This window comes from Diplotaxodon limnothrissa, linkage group LG8 (assembly GCF_057381915.1).
Source record: "Diplotaxodon limnothrissa isolate DT_005_m linkage group LG8, D_limnothrissa_male_GT1.1, whole genome shotgun sequence".
Taxonomy (NCBI): Eukaryota; Metazoa; Chordata; class Actinopteri; order Cichliformes; family Cichlidae; genus Diplotaxodon; species Diplotaxodon limnothrissa.
The window spans coordinates 25,939,103-25,961,040 of NC_140603.1; the positions used below are offsets into that span (position 1 = coordinate 25,939,103).

Genomic DNA, 21,938 nt, shown 5'->3' on the forward strand with positions numbered 1-21,938 from the left:
CCCATCCATTGATTGGCCATCTACCTCAACAATGGCTCCACAGTTATAAACCACACCTCCAGTTGCTGATGATGCAAACCAGCCTGTACTTTTTCCAAGCTGACGGAAACAGGTTAGGCAACACTCTGTAATGTGGCCAAGAAGCATTACAAAAGCAACCATGCACCAGACGTCAAGCAGAGAAGGAACACGGGAGAAGAGGGAATGAGGATGTACAGATGGCAATGCGGTTGCACGTGAAGGATGTGCGCACTTTAAATGGCTCTCCTTTCGAGAGAGAGTCTCTGACAGGGAAATTCAGCAGGAGTTTGTTCTGGCAAGCAGATGTTGCTGACTATCACAGGAGTGGAGAACACTCATGCTTTACAGTGACAGCATTCACAGCTCCCTAAAAGCTAGAAAGCGCCCTTCAGGTGAGGTAATTACCCAGGAGGCCTTGCTGCAAAGCAGAGACAGACGAAGGCTTTGAGGTGTAGTGATGGCGGATGGCGCCATGCGAATGTCTGAACAATACCAAGAACAGGCCCTGAGGAGGGGAGGAGGTTTACGAGGTAGCCGAGCTTTGCTTTGACTTATTCTATGCCAAAGGACTGTAACAATTTTTCAGTGTGCTGAAACAGTAAACAATGCTCGGCCTCTTCGCTCAGGGACCAGAGGGAGGGGCGGAGAGCCATTTACCTGGGGCGTTGTGGAAAGACTGTGAGCGTATTAGAGGTCGCACAGGTGAAGTAATGTCTGCACTGGAGACGTCTCCATTGGGACATGGGGGCAAGCCACGTACCCCTACACTCGGTTTAGCCACACTGCAGTCTAAGACGAGACACAAACATGCATGAGTCGATGCTCTTTCACAAATGATCATGCACAGGCAAAAAAAATGCAAGTTAGTCTCACATGCATCTCAGACACACACACACTCGATGGTACTTTTAGAATTAGAGGCTGATTCACTTTCAGATTCCTACCATTTTTTTCTTCTTAAAGAGCATCAAATCATCCAGTTTGCCATTTAATGGATGAATTCAGTTAATCAGAAAACATGTGAAACTCACCAGGCAGAGAAGAGGACGAGTGTGTTCGAGGCAGGGCGTGATTGTGCAGATTAGGCTGTAAAAGAGCACATTTGATAAATTCAGTCTCTCCTTCCAAAAATACTGAAACACTCTGTCCTGTATTGGATATTAAGGCCTGCTTTCTCACTTCAAAGCCCCTTCACAAGTTTGATGATTAGCTCTAATAGCTGGTTAGAGGCATGATTGGAGAACTGCTGCTAGTTTGAGGTCTACATTTATCATGGTGCCTAAGAGAACACCTTAATTTACTGCTTTTAAGATGGTGGACTTATAGGGAAAACATCAAGTCATCAAATCTGAGTGTCAGGCCACACAAACACTAGACCTTGGCCCTCCTCGTTTGATTATTTCAAAGTCTCATTTAGTAATTTTGGATTTCTGTTATAAATGTTTTCAAGCTCAAGCTATTTTTTGTTAGACGTCCTCATAAGATATCAGATCCAGGCAATGACACTTTTCTGTAGACTCTAACACAGAGGTGGACAATTCCAGGCCTCGAGGGCCGGTGTCCTGTAGGTTTTACACTCAACAAAAATATAAACGCAACACCTTTGTTACTGCTCCCATTCCCCATGGGATGGACGTAGAGGCCTAAAATTCATTCCAGATACACAATATAACCATCCCTCCCAAACAGTGGTCACAAATCAGTCCAAATGTGTGGTAGTGGGCACATCTGCTATATTGAGATAATCCATCCCACCTCACAGGTGTGCCACATCAGGATGCTGATCTGACATCATGAGTAGTGCACAGGTGTACCTCAGACTGCCCACAACAAAAGGCCACCCTGGAATGTACAGTTTTGTCTCACAGCAAAATGCCACAGATGCCACAAGCAATGAGGGAGCGTGCAATTGGCATGCTGACAGCAGGAATGTCAACCAGATCTGTCGCCCGTGCATTGAATCTTCATTTCTCAACCATAAGCCGTCTCCACAGGCGTTTCAGAGAATATGGCAGCACATCCAACCGGCCTCACAACCGCAGACCTCGTGTAACCACACCAGCCCAGGACCTCCACATCCAGCAGGTTCACCTCCAAGATCGTCTGAGACCAGCCACCCAGACAGCTGCTGGAACAATTGGTTCGCACAACCAAACAATTTCTGCACAAACTGTCAGAAACCGTCTCAGGGACGCTCAACTGCATGCCCGTCGTCCTCATCGGGGTCTTGACCTGACTCCAGCTCGTCGCCGTAACAGACTTGTGTGGGCAAATGCTCACATTCGATGGCGTCTGGCACGTTGGAGAGGTGTGCGCTTCACGGATGAATCATGGTTCACATTGTTCAGGGCAGATGGCAGCTGAGAATGTCCCAGTTCTTGCATGGCCAGCATACTCACCGGACATGTCACCCATTGAGCATGTTCGGGATGTGCTTGACCGGCGTATACGACAGCGTGTACCAGTTCCCACGAATATCCAACAACCTCGCACAGCCATTGAAGTGGAGTGGACCAACATTCCACAGGCCACAATTGACAATCTGATAGACTCCATGCGACGATGTGTTGCACTGCATGAGGCAAATGGTGGTCACACCAGATACTGACCGGTTCTGGGTCCCCAGACCCCCAATAGCGCAAAAAACTGCACATTCCAGGGTGGCCTTTTGTTGTGGGCAGTCTGAGGTACACCTGTGCACTACTCATGATGTCAGATCAGCATCCTGATGTGGCACACCTGTGAGGTGGGATGGATTATCTCAATATAGCAGATGTGCCCACTACCACACATTTGGACTGATTTGTGACCACTGTTTGGGAGGGATGGTTATATTGTGTATCTGGAATGAATTTTAGGTCTCTACGTCCATCCCATGGGGAATGGGAGCAGTAACAAAGGTGTTGCGTTTATATTTTTGTTGAGTGTAGATATCACCCTGGGTCAACACACCTGAATCACTTGATGAGTTCATTACCAAGCCTCTGGAGAACTTCAAGACATGTTGAGGACGTAATTTAACCATTTAAATCAGCTGCGTTGGATTAAGGACACATCTAAAACCTGCAGGACACCGGCCCTCAAGGCCTGGAGTTGCCCACCCCTGCTCTAACAAGTCAACTAAAAACATGTGTGTCTTTGAGTACCTTCTTTCTATTTCCTTTTGATTTTGTATCACTTTACATTGTAAAACTGCAGTTACTTTGTGAATTTTGACTGTTAAAAGCACACAAGCAAACATCAGTTGCTTTCCTTAAAGTTTTGTAATCCCCTCACATTTGTTTTAGAGCAGGGCTGTAAAACATAAGTCCCATTAGCCAAAATCAAATTTGAAGCATGTGGAGGAGGGCATACTCCCATATGGAAAAGATATATATAAATCTTGTAAAGTTTGTATCTGTCTTGTGTGAAACTTGTATGAAAAGCATATAAGAGTGAAAACAGATATAAGATCTCTTGAAAAATTATATAATGAAGCTTGTATGTTTTGGATACTTACTAAAACAATGTATGAAAGTAATGAGAAAGTGGCCACTTTCATGAGTAAATCATGTAAGCCTTATATGATTTACTCATGAAAGTGGCCACTTTCATGAGTAATCACATATAAGTTTTTACTATTTCTTTTCCATATGGGACAGTTTGGACTTTTTTTTTTTTTTAACTATTTTCATAAGTTTTACAACTTTTTCTACTAATACAGACGTTCCCCAAGGCCATTCATACTACACCAAAGTAAATAAGTATTAGATTTCTGTAATTTTACAAATTCACTACTTACAATTTAAGTCTAAAGAGTCATGTTGACCGGTTTTTCATTTACTTTTTCGTATACTGAAATATCTCAGGGAATAAGTAGTATTAGTTAGACTTCTGTGTCCTGACAGAACAGGGATATTTACTGGCCTGGCTCACGTAAGATCAAAATAGGCTGCATGTGGCTCGTGATGTAAAAATAGTTTGACAATCTTGCTTTAAAGCCATCAGCGGGCTGAAGTTTTCACATTTCAAAATCTACAGGATAGTGTGTTCTGGGTGAACAAACTCACTAGTATTTTTATTCTTGGATTTAATTTATATATTATTACATCCTTTAAAGGTGTTTTCAGCCTCCTCTGTAGTCATTTTTCAGTGCTGCCGTGTCCACCAAGCTAAACTAACCTGGTGAAATGGTAAATAGTGCACAGCGGAAATCGCACAAGTGCTGTTTTTGTTTTGTTTGTCCACTGGTATGTAGAGTAAGCTAAGAACAGCTAGACAAGCAGGACTTTCCAGGGATCTAATCTCCATTTATAGAATTTATTAATAGAGTCCCGGCACAATGCCCCACCTCAGCATTACAAGAGCCAGAGTAGAGGCGCTGTGGACAGATGAGTTTCTGGGCTTGTCAGTCTCTTCCTGACTTCCTGTTGGTCTGTTTTCTTTCTCTTTTTCTTTTTTTTCCCCCTTGACAATTTAGGACTGCAGTCATATTATCTCTCAGCTGTAAGGGGAAGTGGCTACGCATGCAATACACATCAAAAGTGAAGCTATAAACGTAAACTCAACCAGGCTAAAGTGTTCTGTTGAACCTGAGATCTTTGTCCAGATATTAATGTGAAAAGAAAAGAAAAACATCATTGTTTTCCTAAACAATATTCCATAAGCAGCAACTGGAAATGCTTTCACATTAACACAGTTTGCTTTTGAAGCTTTTTCAAGTATCAGGCGTATTTGTCATTGAACGATTCCCATTTTCATGTGGAAACAAGATAAATAGATGATAAATAGTAGTTATGGCTCCAACTTCCCTCTTTTTCCCATTATTTCTCAATCTCTATGATCATATTTTTTTTTACCAAAAGGACAAGAATGGTTGTTTCTTTGTGTTCCACAAAGTGGAAAATATCCTGGCAGAACTGATGATTCTTTTCCATAAGTGGACAAGCTGTACCTGGTTACACATTAGGTCACATCTTGTACAGGGACTACACTGCTCCCAACAAGTCAGTTCATTTTACAGCTTAACAAAACCTGGATTCATAAAAGCTTAATTCATCCAAGCATAAATTATTTTACCCACTCCCTGTGGGCAGATATGCTGGAAAGTTCATTATGTTGTGGAAACAATTTGTGGTTACGGAAACAAATACAAAAAAGGAAACACATGATTTAATGCGTTTTATGATATTAGCACTTTAAGTGAAAGCTCTTCGTCAGGTGGTTTTAAGAGCACTTAGCCTTTAATCTTAAAGGACTAACCACAGGAAGGACTGTGGACAGTGACGTTTTTTTATTACCAGTGGACAGGACATTACTCTGAAGTGTTGAATTTGTCCCAGATTTATGGGTCTGTCATTGATCAGCGCAGAGAGATGTTGTAATTTATGATAATAAGCACTGTAAAACACAATCACTTCCTTTTTCTCTCAGCTAACAATCCTGTGGCGCAGATTTATGGAAAGGGGCAGGTGCTGTTTCTGACCTGTGAGGACGACAGTGAGCTAATCCCTCCGTGCAATGCAGGCTGGGCAAGTCGGTGCCCAGTGGAGTGGACCGGCTGTTGTTTGGCAAACAGTGCCTCGGCTCGTTTGATGATGTCACCCAAGCGGTAGATAAAGCCCTCCTTCTCTGATGGCAAGATGAACTCGTTGTGCACCTAGATGGCAAAAGGACCACGGAGAATGTATTCAGATACTTCACTTAGTCAAATTCAAAAGTGCCACAAGGTTATGAAAAGCAGCTAGAGTTTCTCGATAGCAGCTCGCCAGATAGTGCAGAATGAATAAGGTTCTTAGGAGCTGTAGCCAAAAAACAACAGTCATAAATAAACTTTTTAGCTTTTAAAAGAAGTGTTATAAATAACAAATTTTTTATTTACTTTCACAGACAAAGACATAGACTGTATATCAAAGATGGCTGTGGGCACTGTGACATCACCCATTAGTTTGTGAAGTCCCATCTTCTTGAGTGGCCATCACCAGATATTTCAGTTCTGACATATAATCAATATAATTTGTGTAAACACTAAAATGAAATTTAGCCTTCTTCGTCTAGAAGATGGTGTAAAAAATATGTTTTGTCTTTATTCATTACTAAGATTGTATTTTTCAGTAGTTTTAAGTGGAGGGGATTTTATTTAATTAATATAAAATTACTTAAAATTTTATTCTGTACTGGTCTGTGTAATGTTATGACTTTTATATAACAATTAGATCTGCAACATTAACTAAACAGCTGTCATCAGTCAAAGTGGAGTAAAGTGCCAAAATGTATTAATTAAAAGAAATAAAGTATAAAATATTTTTAACGTGTAATACAATAAATCTGTAAATATAGTACACTAGTGCTTGTTTATTTTGTGGGTTTATGAAATCCACAACGTAGCAGATGCTTAGAGGAGTTTTGCATATTCATGCAGTTTTCAGTGTGTCTGAATTGTGGGCTGAGGCGTAGCATCGTTTCCTGACAACATGGCATAATTCAACTCATTTAAAACCCTCTACTGAGAACCACTGTGCTGTTGTGAAGCCAAGTGTCCCTGCTTTGCCAAGACGCAATAAACAAAAGCCTAGTGTGTTTTTAGAGTGAAGGAAAACTGCACATCCAGCGAACAAAAAGTGCTACTGCACATGCTGTCTCATCGCACCTTCATGTGAGGTTCCCTTCCCCAAGAAGAACTCTTACTTTCATCACGAACCCTCAGTTTTTCCCTACCCTTAACTAGGGATTGTTGGCTTTAGCCCATAGGTCTGTAATGACTCAGTCACTGGTATGCTAGCAAAGATCAAGTGGTTAAAATGCTAAAATATAAATGTTTCAAGTAAATGAATGCTGAGCTTTGTTTAATTTTTGTCACATTTTTTCTAATTTGAATGAAGTAGAATTAACATTTAAAATTTTAGATATCATAAGCAAAATTAAAAATCAATCAAAATTATTATTTCTCAGGGATTCTAGTGCTACACTCTTATTTGATGTAGCAAGCACTTATAATGTTTATAAAAGTCAAAAAAGTAGTGCCTCAAACATACATTCTTTCTAACGCCCAGTAGGGGGCGACTCCTGTGGTTGCAAAAAGAACTCACATTGTACAGATGGCAAAACTGCCCACTTTCTACTAGATTTATTACTGCAGTAAAGAAATTCCTACTGAGTTTATGGTCTCATTTGCTAGGTTCAAATCTTGGTTAATAAAGCGTGATCTTGATTTTTGCAAGTTTATTCTCATTTAGCATAAATAGACGAGTGTGCAGTGTCCCGTGTTTCCTCAGTCAGATCCAATCCTAGCTTATAATTCTCATGTAAGAGAAATAACCAAGATGGCAAAGGCCAGCATGTCAAGCACAAGGCTTCAAAACAGCAGCCAACAAAATACAAATGGCTACTTTGGTCTTTTTAAACAGTCTTTAAGCATTAGCTGCCCAATAAAGGTAACACTAAAGAAAGTACTATCTGAAGGTTGTAGCAAAAATTGAGACTCACAAGACCAGGAAACATTTGTTCAATCTTGCATTGTCCAATTTTGGGGATGTAAATTGTAGTTTCTGTTTCCTGTTTTTAGCCGACAGGTTAGGAATGGCACCCGGTGTGGTCTTCTGCTACGTTCAGAGATGCTCTTCTGCAGACCTCAGATGTAACAAGGTATGCAGAAGAGCAATTGGTATGCTCCTGACCTGTGGCTTTGACAAGGCATTTTCACCCACACCAACTGCTACTGTCTGCATTTTTCATCTTTTTCAATCTACCCTCCATAAACTCTAGGGATGTTTGTGTGGGAAAATCCCAGTAGATCCATAGTTCTTGAAATACTCAGACCAACCAATATGGTATCAATCACCACACCACATTCAAAAACACTTCAATCACATTTCTCTGACATTCTGATGCTCAGTTTGAACTTCAGTAGATCATCTTGACAATGTCTATGTGCCTAAATGCAATGATTTTCTGCCATGTGACCAGTTGACTAAAGAAAAATATCGTTGTATAAACATAATAAAGTTATAAAAAACCTAATAAAAACAAGAGAAATGTAACAAAAGATGACCGTTTGATAATTTTATATATATAATGGCTAAGCACAGATAATGGCTCACCATGACAGCAGCAATGTCTTCTGGGTTATCTCCATCCAGGTCGAACTTGAAGGTCACCATCTTGTCATTGTGCGTCTGCAGCTGGCACTCCACCACCCGGTCCACTTTATCAGAGAGCTGATGGAGACAGAGAGGACCAATGGTGATGACATGTCTAAAAGCAGGAGTTACAACATGTTTGTGCACATGTATGAGACTCTACTGTAGCAGACTGTTTAGGCACATGTGGTTATCCATGATGCGTTTGTCTCTGCAGCCAATCCAAACAGGCTCATTAAACGACCACAGAATGTCCTGATCAAAAAAGCAATGCACTGCGGTCGCTGGGGGAAGAGCAGCATTGCTACTGATAACGTTACATAACTAGGGTGGTGCCTCACCACTCACTCATAAATAAATTTCCTCCGCTAATTCAGTTCAGGCCAGTTTGATTTATTTGTTTATTATGTGCAGAAAAAAAAAAAAAAGGATTTTGCTGTGCTGTAATTAAACCAAACATTTGATTTATTGTACCCCGATGATGCGAAGCCTCGAGCGCGCCCTCCTCCTGAACAGCTTCGCAGCCGTTCGTCTCGCCACTGATTTCTCGTTCTTCTCCGATAGGCCCTCGTAGCCGTCGCTCAGGCTTGAAGTCACATCAGACGCGTAGCTGTACAAAAAAAAAAAAAATCATATGAGTTAGAAAACACACCCTAAGAAACCACTGATAAATTCCTTGTAAAGCAATTTTAAAGCCAATTCATCATTTAGAACAAAAGTAGAGATCTGAATATCCACAAGGACTGATTATGTTGGCACATAGAAATAAACACTCTGAATTGTCAACGAAAGGGTTGACGTGTTACAGTGGCATGTCTCTGGGGTACAAACAGAGTCTACAAGAAGCTGGTGTTCATCCAGGGAAAGCAACGTGTCGGTGCGATCTGTAACATTTATACAGGAGTTTTAGGTTTCAGAGAACTGCAGAACATTCAGGGTATTTTATAAAAAGGTTTGGTTCAGCTAATTACATCTCATGGGCCTTTTTTTGGACCACTGTGGTAACAGACCCCCCCTCCTCCATCCACCTCCCCAGCACAGGCTGCAAACATTTACAGGCCTACTGGCTGGCAGCACCCACCCGTCGTCCCTATTTAAAAACCTCCACCTCACAGGTAACTTTAGTTCACCTTCAGACACTGAGTACACAGAAATCAGACAGAAACAGGCGAACATCTGTGGCGATGCTGCAAACCTTTGTTTTCTTTGTTATTTGTGACACGCAGTTTGGGTCGTCAGTTATCGAGGGCTTTTCTCAGAAGAATTAAGCAACTGGGAGTGTGTTTTGGATGCTAAACAGTGCATGACCAGGCTGTTGCAAAACATGACAATCAATCCCCTCTTGATGTTTGCTTCAATTTATAGTAGACATGTTAGATACAGCCTGTTCCTTGCTAATCGAAAAAGGGAACTAAGATGATGGTGAAAGAGCCTGACAATCACTTTATTTACCCTAAAAAGAGCTTTGATAAATTGGAAGATGACATAATTTGTATTAAACATATTAGGTTCAAAATAAAATCACAACTTTAGATCAAATTTGTGTATTTTGAGGTGTGTTAAGCAACGAAAACAGCATTTTCTTATATTCTATAGACTAAAAAACAAAAACAAAAAATAGATATATCATCCTCTTAAAGTGTTAAATCCAAGGTGAACATCCTCCACAACACTCGCACACACAAACACATTGTGCTCAAACATTGTATCACTAATATCCCACCAGCACAGAAAACAAGGCCTTTACAACATCTGACACACAGTCAAAAAAAGAAATCTTCAAGGGTCCATTCTGCCTCTCTGCAAAGAAAAACCCAGCAGAGTCTGTCTATAGCCTCAAGCCTGAAAGCCCACAGGAGTGGAGGAGGAAGGGATCCAAAGAAAATACATTTCTACAAGATTCCCATTGATTTTCAGGTTTCTTACTTAAATTAGGCAGGAATTGTTAGACTCTATTGTTCATTTAACAGCAAATAAAACGGCGGAGTGAGGAGGACAGAAAGGCTCGACAGATTTACCTCTCCACGGGGGAGTTGAAGCCACTCGTAGGCCTTGAACTGCCGTGTTCTATGTTGTTGGAGACAGCAATACTCTATGAATAGAAAACAGGAATGTGGTAAGATAAACATGGAAAAAGACAGTGTTCATTTTCTTTGTAGTTATATGTGATGTTAGGTGAGGAAAGTACTCACTCTAAAACAGTTATTTCAGTGCTTATGACTAAATTTGAGTTATTTTGGGGTTTACATTTTAACTTGTAAAATATTGATTTTATGACTATATAAATGCAAAATTTAGAGGAAATTTGATTAGTTAGAAAAAGTGATATTTATGCATCAAATATGGGAAAAAGATGATCACAGATCTTTTCACTTTCTGATTTAAAATGAACATGATATTAGAAAAATTTCTTTCAATTGAGACTGAGGCACAAGCTGCTAGCATGTCTTTAAACTCTTAGTCTACCTAAATTTATTCAGCAACATGGCCCAAAAATTGCATCTTGCATGCGCTAACTATAAAACAAAATAAATCCTGATTTGAGGAAAAATATTTAATTCATCCTCTGGGCCCTCCAACCAGTAGCGGGAGATAGATGCCCCTCCCTGAGCCTGGTGCTGTTAGAGGTTTCTTCCTGTTAAAAGTGAGGTTTTTCGTCCCACTGTCACCAAGTGCTTGATCATAGATCTGATAGTTGGGATTTCTTTCTAATATTGTATGGTCTTTACCTTACAACAGGGGTGTCCAACTCCAGGCCTCAAGGGCCGGTGTCCTGCAGGTTTTAGATGTGTCCTTGATCCAGCACAGCTGATTTAAATGGCTAAATGACCTCCTCAACATGTCGTGAACTTCTCCAGAGGCCTGGTGATGAACTAATCATCTGATTCAGGTGATATCTAAAACCTGCAGGACACCGTCCCTTGAGGCCTGGAGTTGAACAGCCCGCCTTACAATATAAAGCACCTTGAGCTGATTGTTGTGAATTGGCACTATGTAAGTGAAACTGAATTGGATCGAACAAAATTAATAAAAATGTCTTGCTTGGTGATAAGTCGTCAATGACTGACGGATCTATTTATAAAGTAACAGGTTTAAGTTAAGTAATAAAAACTATCATTAAGAAACTGAAATTAAGAGAAAAAAAACTCAACTATAGTTCTGTATTTAAAGCTGTTCTTAAAAGGTTTGTGTTGCCCTTTAATTTTCTTTTTAAATTATGTGTCAGCCCTGGATTGGAGAGATTAATGAAAAGGCGGTCTTGTAAAGTCTTCAAAATCATCCTCCCCTCTACCACCCTGAGCTTTCTCCTTTTATAACAAGCTCTTTATTGAAACCACTTACCGAGGGGAAGCGGAGGGAGATACCGTTTACGGCGGGGGGGTTGGGATGCGTGGTGGGAGAGTTCGCAGGCATGCCGACGTTGCCGGCCTCCAGCGGATCCTGAAGACCAGAGGGGCTCAGATAGCCGTCCGTCTCGCAGTCAGCTGTTTCAACAAAGCACATCGACCATTAGCACATAACCCGCTGTGGCCTAAAAAACTGACACAATCTGTACTCTGTGCATTCTTGCACACACCTCTAATGACCCCAGCCTGAGATACACAAAACACATAAACAAGAAAAATCTGAAGGGCTTCACTGTGGAATAGATTTGCTCTGGATTCCTTGTAAATGAGATCAGATGGCTGTCTCTAAAACAGGAATAAAAAGTTGAGAAACATTCAGCACAGCACATGTGCACACCATGGAATAAGACCTACAGGGCCTGAATAATTCAGTTAACCACAGTTTCACTTTTCTCTGCATCTCTCCCACGTGCGTTGACATCAGAAAAGCCTTGTGTGAAGCGCACTTGTGCAGCTAATGCAGTGAAAAACATGTCTCTGGAGTTTAAGAACAGCAAATAAAAGAATTTAAACAAAACTTTAACAAAAATTTAATGTACTTTACTTGTGTATTTTTCTATTTCATTCTTCTACTCCACAGTAATTCATAAGGGACAGCATTTACATTAATCCTGCATACTGCACAGTGAACTTTTGCATGCAAACATTTAACTTTTCACGGTATATGGATGTGATATCAGACAGCTTACAGTTAGCAGAAGACAGGCTGTTGTGGCGAACTTGAAAGTGCTGGTCAACTTCGGGCTCCTCTGGCTCTGCAGGGTAGTGGGTGCTGACGCCAGAGTCCACAGAGCTGGTGACGGGGGACAAAACTGGGGCCAATGGTGTCAATGGCGTCAAAGGTGTTAGATGTGTCAGGGGTGGGATGGGGGAATCTGCTGCAACAACATCGTTGACCTTGGGCGAAGCGGCCTGGTGCTCTGGTTCTTCTTCTATGGCTTCTTGCGCCTGCTTCTTCTTCCTCTCCTCGGCCTGCCGCCTCAGTTTCTCTCTCTGACGCTTGATGATCGTCACTCGGTCGCGTATAGCCTTCGCTACTAGTTTGAAGTCTGCTTCACACACAAAGCCAAGCACAACCTGCATAACAGCACAGGGAAATGGTCAGGGTACAACATGCATATGAGTGCTAATACAGCTCTATTGCATTTAATGACCTACTTATGCAAGCTGTGACATTATCTGAGAGTTTTATAAACATGCAAAGTCGGTGTTGTATTTTTTCTTTTTTTTACAAAAAGAAAACACATAGGCCTCATTCTTTTGACAATCTGGCATTTTTTACAGCCTCCCATGACATCCAGTTCAGCAGAGTGGGACACCGAGTCCGTAACAACCTCTCAACACATAGTCAGATTACAGCAGATTAGCCTGGCACGATGTCCCCTGCTGATACCAAATTTGATCTTGATGAAAACTGCCGTAAAAAGGTAAACAGGTAAGAAATTGTATCTTGTATTCTCATTAAAAGTGACCTTTATGGAGGACATAAGGTTTTGTAATAAGTGTAGGAGCCATTATATTATTAAAGACACGATTACGGCTGCTTCCTGAGACGTCCTCTCCCATTTCAAACCACTGATAATTAAATGGTGAGCTGTGACCTTAACATAGTACACAAGGTGTTCTCCTTAGGAGCTGCAGTGGATATAACAACAGAAAGGTAAAGGAACCACAATGATGTTGAGGTGCATGTGCTTTCACTGTTAGGGTTAAGAGTCAAACCCCATACAACTCTAATTAAATTGAACCTATTAAGCTTTTCCTAATTTCTGTCACATTTATTCTGTTACAGTTCAGGATTATCATGTTAAACATAACCAAGCTTTGAATATTAAGGCCACAATAATAGAACAGGTATCCCTCTCATATCTTCTTTAAACCTATTGTTTGTGAGGGGCATCCAATTAGAAGAAAGATTGATTAAATCGCTCCTGGAAATATTACAACTGAATCCACTTTTAGTTGTCTTTCTAATCACGTTAGTGTCCAAATTAGGTTTTTGTTGCATTGAGGACCCTCATCCACCCTTCATTTGGAAAACCTAAAAAACCCCTAAAATCGTAAATGAAGATTGGGATGCAGAGAGCACGTGGAAGTTGGCTAAGTTGGCCTCTATCTGCTGATCAGGAATCAGTTACTCCATTTCCTCACCAACATCTGTTACAAACCTGGGCCCTGTGCTTCGTACGTCGCTTACTACATCCAAGATCAAATGAAACATCCAAGACCAAATCATCGCGCTAACTCTGAGCTCGCTATTCCGGTTCCCCGAACACACCTGTTGTTGACGATTAGTATAGCTGGATGAAGTAATGTGAGATCACTGGGTGGCCCAACAGGGGCTACGCATCGATAGTAGAAACATTGATCGGCAACCCTTTGATTGGTCGGCGAAAATGTTGAAGGAGCGCGCTCGGTATTTTTCGGCAGCAGAGCAAGAACTCTTGAGTGAGGGATTTCAGGAGTTTCAGAGTTTAATTAAAACGCAAGGGAACACTGCAAAGGCTGCAAAAGCAAGGAGAGAGGGCTGGCAGAAAGTTGCTGACAAATCAAACTCGTAAGTAATTCAATAATAACAATAATAATGGAGTGGATTTATATAGCGCTTTTCAAGGCACCCAAAGCGCTTTACAATGCCACTATTCATTCACTCTCACATTCACACACTGGTGGAGGCAGCTACGGTTGTAGCCACAGCTGCCCTGGGGCAGACTGACAGAAGCCAGGCTGCCATATTGCGCCATCGGCCCCTCTGGCCAACACCAGTAGGCGGTAGGGTAGATTTATCATATCACACCATATTATCCAATATTATATTACATTATATTATATTATAATATGTTATATTATATCCCCTTTCACATTAGAGCCACAACAGGACCCACTAGAACATGGGAACAAGTAAAAGTGAAATATAAGAATATTCTACAGAATGGTAATATTTATCACTTATATTGCTTGTCGTCTCTTGGAAAGAGACCCTGGAATACTCTGTTTGTTTGTTCATAACAGCAACCAAGAAAAGGGCAGAGCAAAAAAAAAGACAGGTGGTGGTCCTGCACCCCCTCGTAAACAAGTTGGTTAAGTAAATAATACCCTCACGGGAAAATCGATATCTCTCTATGAGCACACTGTCGCGCTGAGCTAAAGGATCCTGTCTGTCCCGCAATATACGCTGAATTCTGAGGACTCTCCTTATCAATCTTGCACCTTCCGCAATGGGTTGCTCGCGTAAACGGACAGGACATGACTGCGACAGACTTCCCAAATCCACCTTCGCTTTTATAGCCGTGGTCTCTCATCTTGATTACACGAAGTAATTTACAATTACTACTCTGAAATATGAATTACATCTGTAATAATCACATACATGTAATAGAATGTTAATAGTACATTTCCCTTTTTTAGGGAATGACCTGTATGTATCTGTGTGACATCAATAAAAGGATCAAGTGCTGCATTATCTTTGGTTACAGTGATGTTATTTATTTATGGTGAAACAGTGGTGGAATATCGCTGTTGCTTTCGTATGAATGACGCGGGCATACCTGCGTGGCCGCGATCTAATCCTGTTTACATAAAGTAAACCTGCTCCCCAGCAGGTTTACGCTTACGGCTCTGTTGCTATGACAGCAAGTCCCGGATGGGCTTCGGGGAACCGAACGATCCAGGATCACGCGAAATCGTCAACAATCTAATCCAGCTAACTCACTTAGCGCGGTACGAAGCACAGGCCCCTGGTCAGTAAAGCAGCAAATATTGACCTCACAAAATCCTTTCTTCACGTGCCAACCTACCATTTCCTGTGCCACCTCCTCAGGCACATCTTTGTAGAGCTCGAAGAGGAACTCGATGGCGTTGTTGTCCTTGTACTTCCCGTGGAGCTTCTTGGTGTCGTCCATGCGCAGCCACAGCTTCAGGCCTGACTTCACCATGTCATCCTCCTCTGCCAACTCCACATGTACGCCATTGTTTTCCTGGAAGAAGGGGTGATCCAGAAGGTCCTGAATGGTGTACCTATAGAGAGAAAGTAATTTGTTTTATCGCACTTAGGGTTGCTATTGCAAGGTTATTTCTCATAACATCCGAAACTAGTTTCACTTCAGTTTAAAAACAAACAAACAAACAAAAAAATTTAAGGAGATATAAAGGAGATGAACTGAAGACTTTTTACAAAGTTTTCTTTGTAATTGTTTAAAATAAATTAAGTAACTTGCAATTAATTTGCAATTGAAATCCAAATCAAATGCTAAAATATACTTTCTTCCGAGTAAATGCACTTTCTACCACTAATATATGCCCATGGGTACAGTAGTATCTGGTCAATGTTGTTTATATGCTAAAAATGGGTAATTTTAGTTACTAGGTGGGTTTTAGGCATGTATATTTCAACTTTTGTGACAATAAATGAGATTTTATTCCCATGAAATTAAATCAATAGTACACTTCCTTTAAGTGTTGCATGTGCATAAATGCTATAAAGGGGGCATTTTAGCTTGTTAGCTAAATTGTCATCACTACCATCATAATGGCCTCATAATAATCATGCATTATTAATTTTTTGTATAGAAATGGGATGTTACTGCTGTGAAATAACTGATACAACGCTTTTGTAAGGTCTTATAGATGCTTAAATGCTAAAAATGGGCAATTTTAGCCTTTTGCTAACTAACAACATGATGTCATGTAAGAGGCTTCAGGGGCCTAAGATGACCTGTGCCCCAAGCTTGGTTGGTCAACTGTTAAAGGTCTATGAGGAGTCTGTGAACAAGGCAACAAACAGACACACAGACAGAGATTTTGTGTAATTTAAAGATTTTTACTTCAGATGTTCAGCTCATATCAGTCCACTTAATTCACAGATTACAGCACACTAAATCAGTCATGGCTGTGTGTTTATGAGATTAACTGTGACTCGGTACTGAGCATGAATTGGAGTACAAACTGCCCACAATGCAGCCTCACTGCAAATGTGCTGAAAAATAGCAGCTTTTGTGCTTCAATCATTAGAGGAGTCATGACTAAAATACCCATCAAAATTAAATTTAACACAGTGGTTTTCAAACTGTGAGGGCAAATGCCACTTCAAGTGGCCATCTGGAGGCTAGGATATACAAATATGAATTCTTAAAAAAAACAAACAAACAAGGTTTTATGATGTGATTGCATGAATCTTTATTTAAGGAAATTAAATTTGTATAAATTTGTATAATTTAGGCCATTTTAAGGCTTTTTAAAGTCCTCTAGACATCATGTATGTGCTTTCTGAAGCATAGTGCAACATAATAATTGAGAATAGTGAAGAGCAGAAAAGATGATATAAATAATAAAGTGTGTGCTTTCATTGTTACCTTTCATCTTTGTTCATACGGATGCAGCCCTCAATGATCTCCTTAAGTTCTGGGACTTTGACTTTATAGAAGCTGTCAGGTTTAATGCCCTGTGCAAACAGATAAGAACACAGAGTTTAATTTCATCTATTAGGCTTAATAAAAAGTGTAGGAGGGAACACAGACTGGAGCTTTATGCAGAAAAAGTTAGCAACAATGATCTCCTCCCACAGTTCTTCTTCTGAGACGATCAGATCAAAGCGGTGACAGCCGCTCCCGGCTGCACCGCATGTCTGATATATCGTCTGCTTTGTGACATCTGCCTCTAGCCAGCATGACATTTGGCTTTGCGACCATGTCAACACCAGAGGAGAACAAAACCAAGAGCTCAGGATAAATGGAAAGAAACCCAGCAATGCTCTCCCTTCTTTCCTTTCCCTTTAACTTACACCAATCCTTGCACCGATTTTTATTTTTATTTTTAACTCAGAACAGTTGCTGTTTCCATGCAGTTAATCGCAAAATTATTAGGGCAGGACTTCTCAGTAATAAGAAATAAGGGAGTTCTTCTAAATGCTATCATCAGTATGTGCATAAGTCTGTGTACAGATTACAGCAGAGCTCCAAGTCCTGTAACAACAAAGATAAGAAAGGAAGTAACCAAGGTCATTTGGCCAGCAGATACCAAAGCAATGCAATGATGCACCCAAACACCTAAATAATTTGATTTACCAGTAAAAGGCTGAGTGGTACACTTTGTTATCTCATTTAAAGACAGACATGTCACTGCATGTAACTGGTTCTCTTTAATCAGGGTCACAAAGAACTTCAATGCATACTCCTGCTGCCTGTTTAAGTGGGGCAAATGACAGAGCTTTGAGAGGAGAGACAGCGTAGTAACGCCATTCCTATTTTAATTTTTGGTGGGTTTTTTTTGGTTTTTTTCCATTCTTTTGATAAAGCATCCCAACTACATGCCAGTGCAAACATAGCGCGCTTCATTGCAGTTATAGACATGCTGTTTGTTTGTTTAAGCACTCTGCTGCAGTGTCCGCATACTGTGTAGGCACCTTGAGAGTAAATCCATTTTCCCTAGATCCAAATCTAATTTGTGACTCAGCTCCTTTCTGGTGGCGACGGCAGTCTACATGTAGATAAGAGCTTGAGAAACACACTGCGCTTGTATTAACTTTGGTTTGTGGGTCAGATTTTAATGTTGTTAGGAACATAACGATCAGTGAACCCAAATTATTTTACACAGATATGAGAACAAAGCGTGGTTATGTCTTACAAGTAAAGTGTGGTATTCTTTGACAAGAAATTCAAGTATACTAAGGAGGAAAAACACTATAAGACCAAAATACCTAAGACTTACTACTGTTTTCTAATTTTAATTCATTTTTCTTCTTCAGTTCACTTTCCAGACTGGTTGTTTGCTTCAAAAATGCTTTAAAAATGTTTAGTTTTATCTGAGATTTTATTAATTTTGTAATAATGAAGATGAAATGGTTATTTATTAGAGACAAATTTAAGGACATCAGAACATTACTGCAATACAAACACTTGCCATCTGAAGACATATTATCATTAGTTAATTAGTTTGTCTCTATAGGCTTTCAGTCATATGAGCCATGTTAATCTCAAATGCTTGATAAGAAGGCAACTGGACTTTTTGTATTGATGAAGATGTTTTACGTATTAGCCATTGCGTGAGCCAAGGTATGAAAGGCTAATTATAATGACCATGTCCCCCACACAGATTCTTTCCAATGATTTTGATGAGGTGCTTTCCTTAAATACTGAATGAATTCTGTTAACTGGTTTTATAAGAGCAAAATCAAATTCCACCTAAAAATATATCTTATTCTGTACATATTTTTATTCCTACTATGACTTCACTACAGTATTAACTTCAATTTACTATACACATTTGTTTCTATATAATTTACACTACATGGACAAAAGTGGTGCACCATTAGTACATTACACCTGCAGGAACTGTGCAGCCATGGAAAGCCATGCCATGAAGCTCCTTTTTTTTTTTTAGGTTTTGTGCTAATGTGGATATGAGATGAGGGACTCAGAACTTGGTTACCTTTACATTTACAGCTGATCACAGAATATGTAGGAGGGAAGAAATTCTATTAACTGATATGTTACAACAGTAACAGTATTACGTTACAACGTTTTGAATTCAGTGAAGTCTTTAGAACGAGCCAGTGTTTCACAGTTGTTTGGAAAGACGGACTGCTTGGCTGCTTTGTTTTATACACCCGAATTAAGGATTAAGATTAAGAGGTGTTATACTACTATACAATACTTTTGTCCATATTGTGTAACTGTATACACTGCTCCTGCTGTTTGCACTTTACTTAATTCTAATCTAATACAGTAATAATTTATCTTTATTTGTCTTTGGACCCTTCTTCCTCAAACATCACAAGGGCTCCCTGCACAAAGGCAGCTCTTTAATAAAATTCTTTCCTGCTTTGGAAGAACTTGACTGGCCTGCACAGAAGCCCCCCCAAGCTTTGAAGTAAACCTGAATGGCAACCGCAAACTAGTCGTTATCAGCCATCATCAGTGTCGGACCTCACTGGTGCTGTCGTGGAACAAATCCCTCCAGCTAGGTTAAACATCTGGCAGGAAAGAGTTTAATAGCATCATCATTAATGACCCCAGAAGAAGTTCTTTATCTCAAACACAAAACCCAGGAAATCTTGCTAGATATGTCGTCATTGTTTCCAGCAGTTTCTCAAATTGGGCATATACAGCAGATCACTTAAAACAGATGGAGTGGGGTTGTTCCATCCTAATGATTAATGTTCTTTTCTTGCTCACCAGTGTAGAAAATGTGGATTTAATCATGCTGAAGAACAGCCTGTTCAAAAAACCTTTAATGGACGAAAGAAGCAGCTTCTGACACTGGTAAGCCTCCAATTGTACAAAGAAGGGGGGGCGGGCTTTAATGGCTGAACCAACAGGTGTGTTTACTGTAAGTGTAAAAAGCAGGAAAAATAGGGCTGTTCGATGTAACGATATATATCAGATGACGATATAAAAACATCTATCGTTTCATTTTACGCTATCGTTTGTTTCGTGGTGTCGCAAAATAAACTGTTTACGGCAATATTTTTTCATCGTTCTGATGGTTACTGTAGTGGCTATATTCATTTCTTAAAGTTCTCTCTTTCTCTTATATTTAATATAACCACACTAGGGACAGACAAGCGCCTGTTTTTATGCGTTGTCGTTAGCAACAGCGACGGCAACTCCTTCGCGTGTCCGCTTGTTTATGTTCCACATAAACCTTTCACAATAAAGCTCAAGATCCTGTTGAGACTTTTCAAAATAAACTGAATCACGTGAAAGAGCAGATTATTTACGGATAAGAAGTAAAAAAGAGCCGCCAGGTGCTAAAAAAGAAACCTTAGACTCAAATGTTAGAACAGGCAACCCGCAGAACGCCGTGTAATAAATACAAAGAAATCGGCAGCCGTTACAACTTATGTCTAAAAATGTATAGTTTCACGCATCGGTTAAAACACTCGACTCCGGGTAAAGGACACGCAGCTGGAAACAATTCACGCATGTCGAGCTGCCCGAGATTCACAGAATTTACAGAAAATTTAAAATTTTTGTGATTTATATCGTTATCGGACGATAGAATTCTTATATCGGGATATGAGATTTTGGTCATATCGCACAGCCCTAGGAAGAAAATAACAAAAATGAAATAAGGAAGTCCTAGTGGATAAAAATAAGTGTAAAATGCACAAACACCCACATACTGTTGGTTATATAGCGTACATGAGAAAGCACGTTTCTATCCATTTACTTGGTGTATACTTAAATGTGAACAAGGAGAGTCTGTAAACAGTCACGACAGAAGCCCGTCTGTCCTGCCTTTCATATGTCACGCTATATTGGTTACTGCGGGCCTTTTTAATAGCAGGTGACTTCAGCTCCACATAAACACAAAGCATTAACAAATCATAAAAAACAGCAGCTAATGACTGTGTTTTTTCATCATGATGTATGCCTAAGCTTCTCCACATAATGCTCCTGTCTGTGGAGGAGCCAGGAGCACTACGACTTGTTGGCATTGTCACTTTCTCACTTTCCAGCCTCCGTCAGACACGCTGTTTGCTTTGCATACGCGACACACAAGAAAGAAACAGGCCTCTTTGTGGAGTAAGGAGTGAGACACATTTTCCAAAACATATAATTCTACAGTCGCCTGCTCTCGCCTGCTCTCGCCCACCGTGGCGTCACTGATGTGCTTGGCACCCCCCAAGAACAGCCTGAACTGCATCAGCCTGTGTTCCCAAAATCCACTTCTTTAAAGCCCATTTCATCGTCAGACAGATAAATTCCAATGCAAAAAAAAGAAAAACATCTGCAATCTGTTATGTTATGTAATGATGATTTCAATCCCAATTCATGTGCGTTTTACGTATTTCTATTTGTACGAATAAGATATCCTGGTTCCTCTCTAATTCCATCATCACGGAAGAACACATGTGGACAATCACACTAAATATCGGGGGAAATGAGGTAGTCCTCGTCTTTGCTTTACTCACACTGGTGACTTTGCGGTAGATCTGGGCGGCATTTTGGCACTCAGAATATGGGTACTCAGATGTGGCCATCTCCAGGATGCACATTCCTAAGGCGTAGACGTCCACCGCTTCATCATATTTCTCCTCGTACATCTCTGGGGCCATAAACTCAGGTGTTCCTGTCAGGGGAGAAGAAAAGGTTTAAAGGTTGTTCTATTATTTAAAATCCTTGATGAGCCATAATAAGAGTCAAGGACCCTTATTGGACAGTGTGATTGCCACTTTGATGGCATCAGAACACGCTTTAAACATGAGGTGAGCTTTTTAACTGCTAAACTCTCTGCCAAGATGACCAGGTAGTTTCTGCTCAAAGAGTTTCTGCTCAAAGTAGTTGCCTGATGCAGTTAAAACCTCAGCTGACAAGAAATTTGCAAATCAAACAGCTCAAAGATGGGGTATTTTGAGAAAATTAATACTTATTTATAGTTGATAGAGATTTTA

At 40.4% G+C, this 21,938-nt stretch overlaps 1 protein-coding gene across 1 annotated transcript in view; it reads right to left on the minus strand.

Moving 5' to 3' along the window:
• wnk4a (WNK lysine deficient protein kinase 4a) overlaps window positions 1-21,938 on the minus strand; it is a 50,350-nt gene that overhangs the window by 7,401 nt on the left and 21,011 nt on the right. The window contains exons 5-14 of the mRNA XM_085361561.1: window positions 21,459-21,616; window positions 16,897-16,985; window positions 15,343-15,562; window positions 12,235-12,622; window positions 11,481-11,623; window positions 10,157-10,230; window positions 8,613-8,748; window positions 8,100-8,216; window positions 5,486-5,659; window positions 1,053-1,107 (exon numbers count right to left, since the gene is read on the minus strand). Of these exons, the coding sequence (XP_085217687.1) occupies window positions 1,053-1,107; window positions 5,486-5,659; window positions 8,100-8,216; window positions 8,613-8,748; window positions 10,157-10,230; window positions 11,481-11,623; window positions 12,235-12,622; window positions 15,343-15,562; window positions 16,897-16,985; window positions 21,459-21,616 (1,554 nt within the window). The remainder of the gene's footprint in view (window positions 1-1,052; window positions 1,108-5,485; window positions 5,660-8,099; window positions 8,217-8,612; window positions 8,749-10,156; window positions 10,231-11,480; window positions 11,624-12,234; window positions 12,623-15,342; window positions 15,563-16,896; window positions 16,986-21,458; window positions 21,617-21,938) is intronic.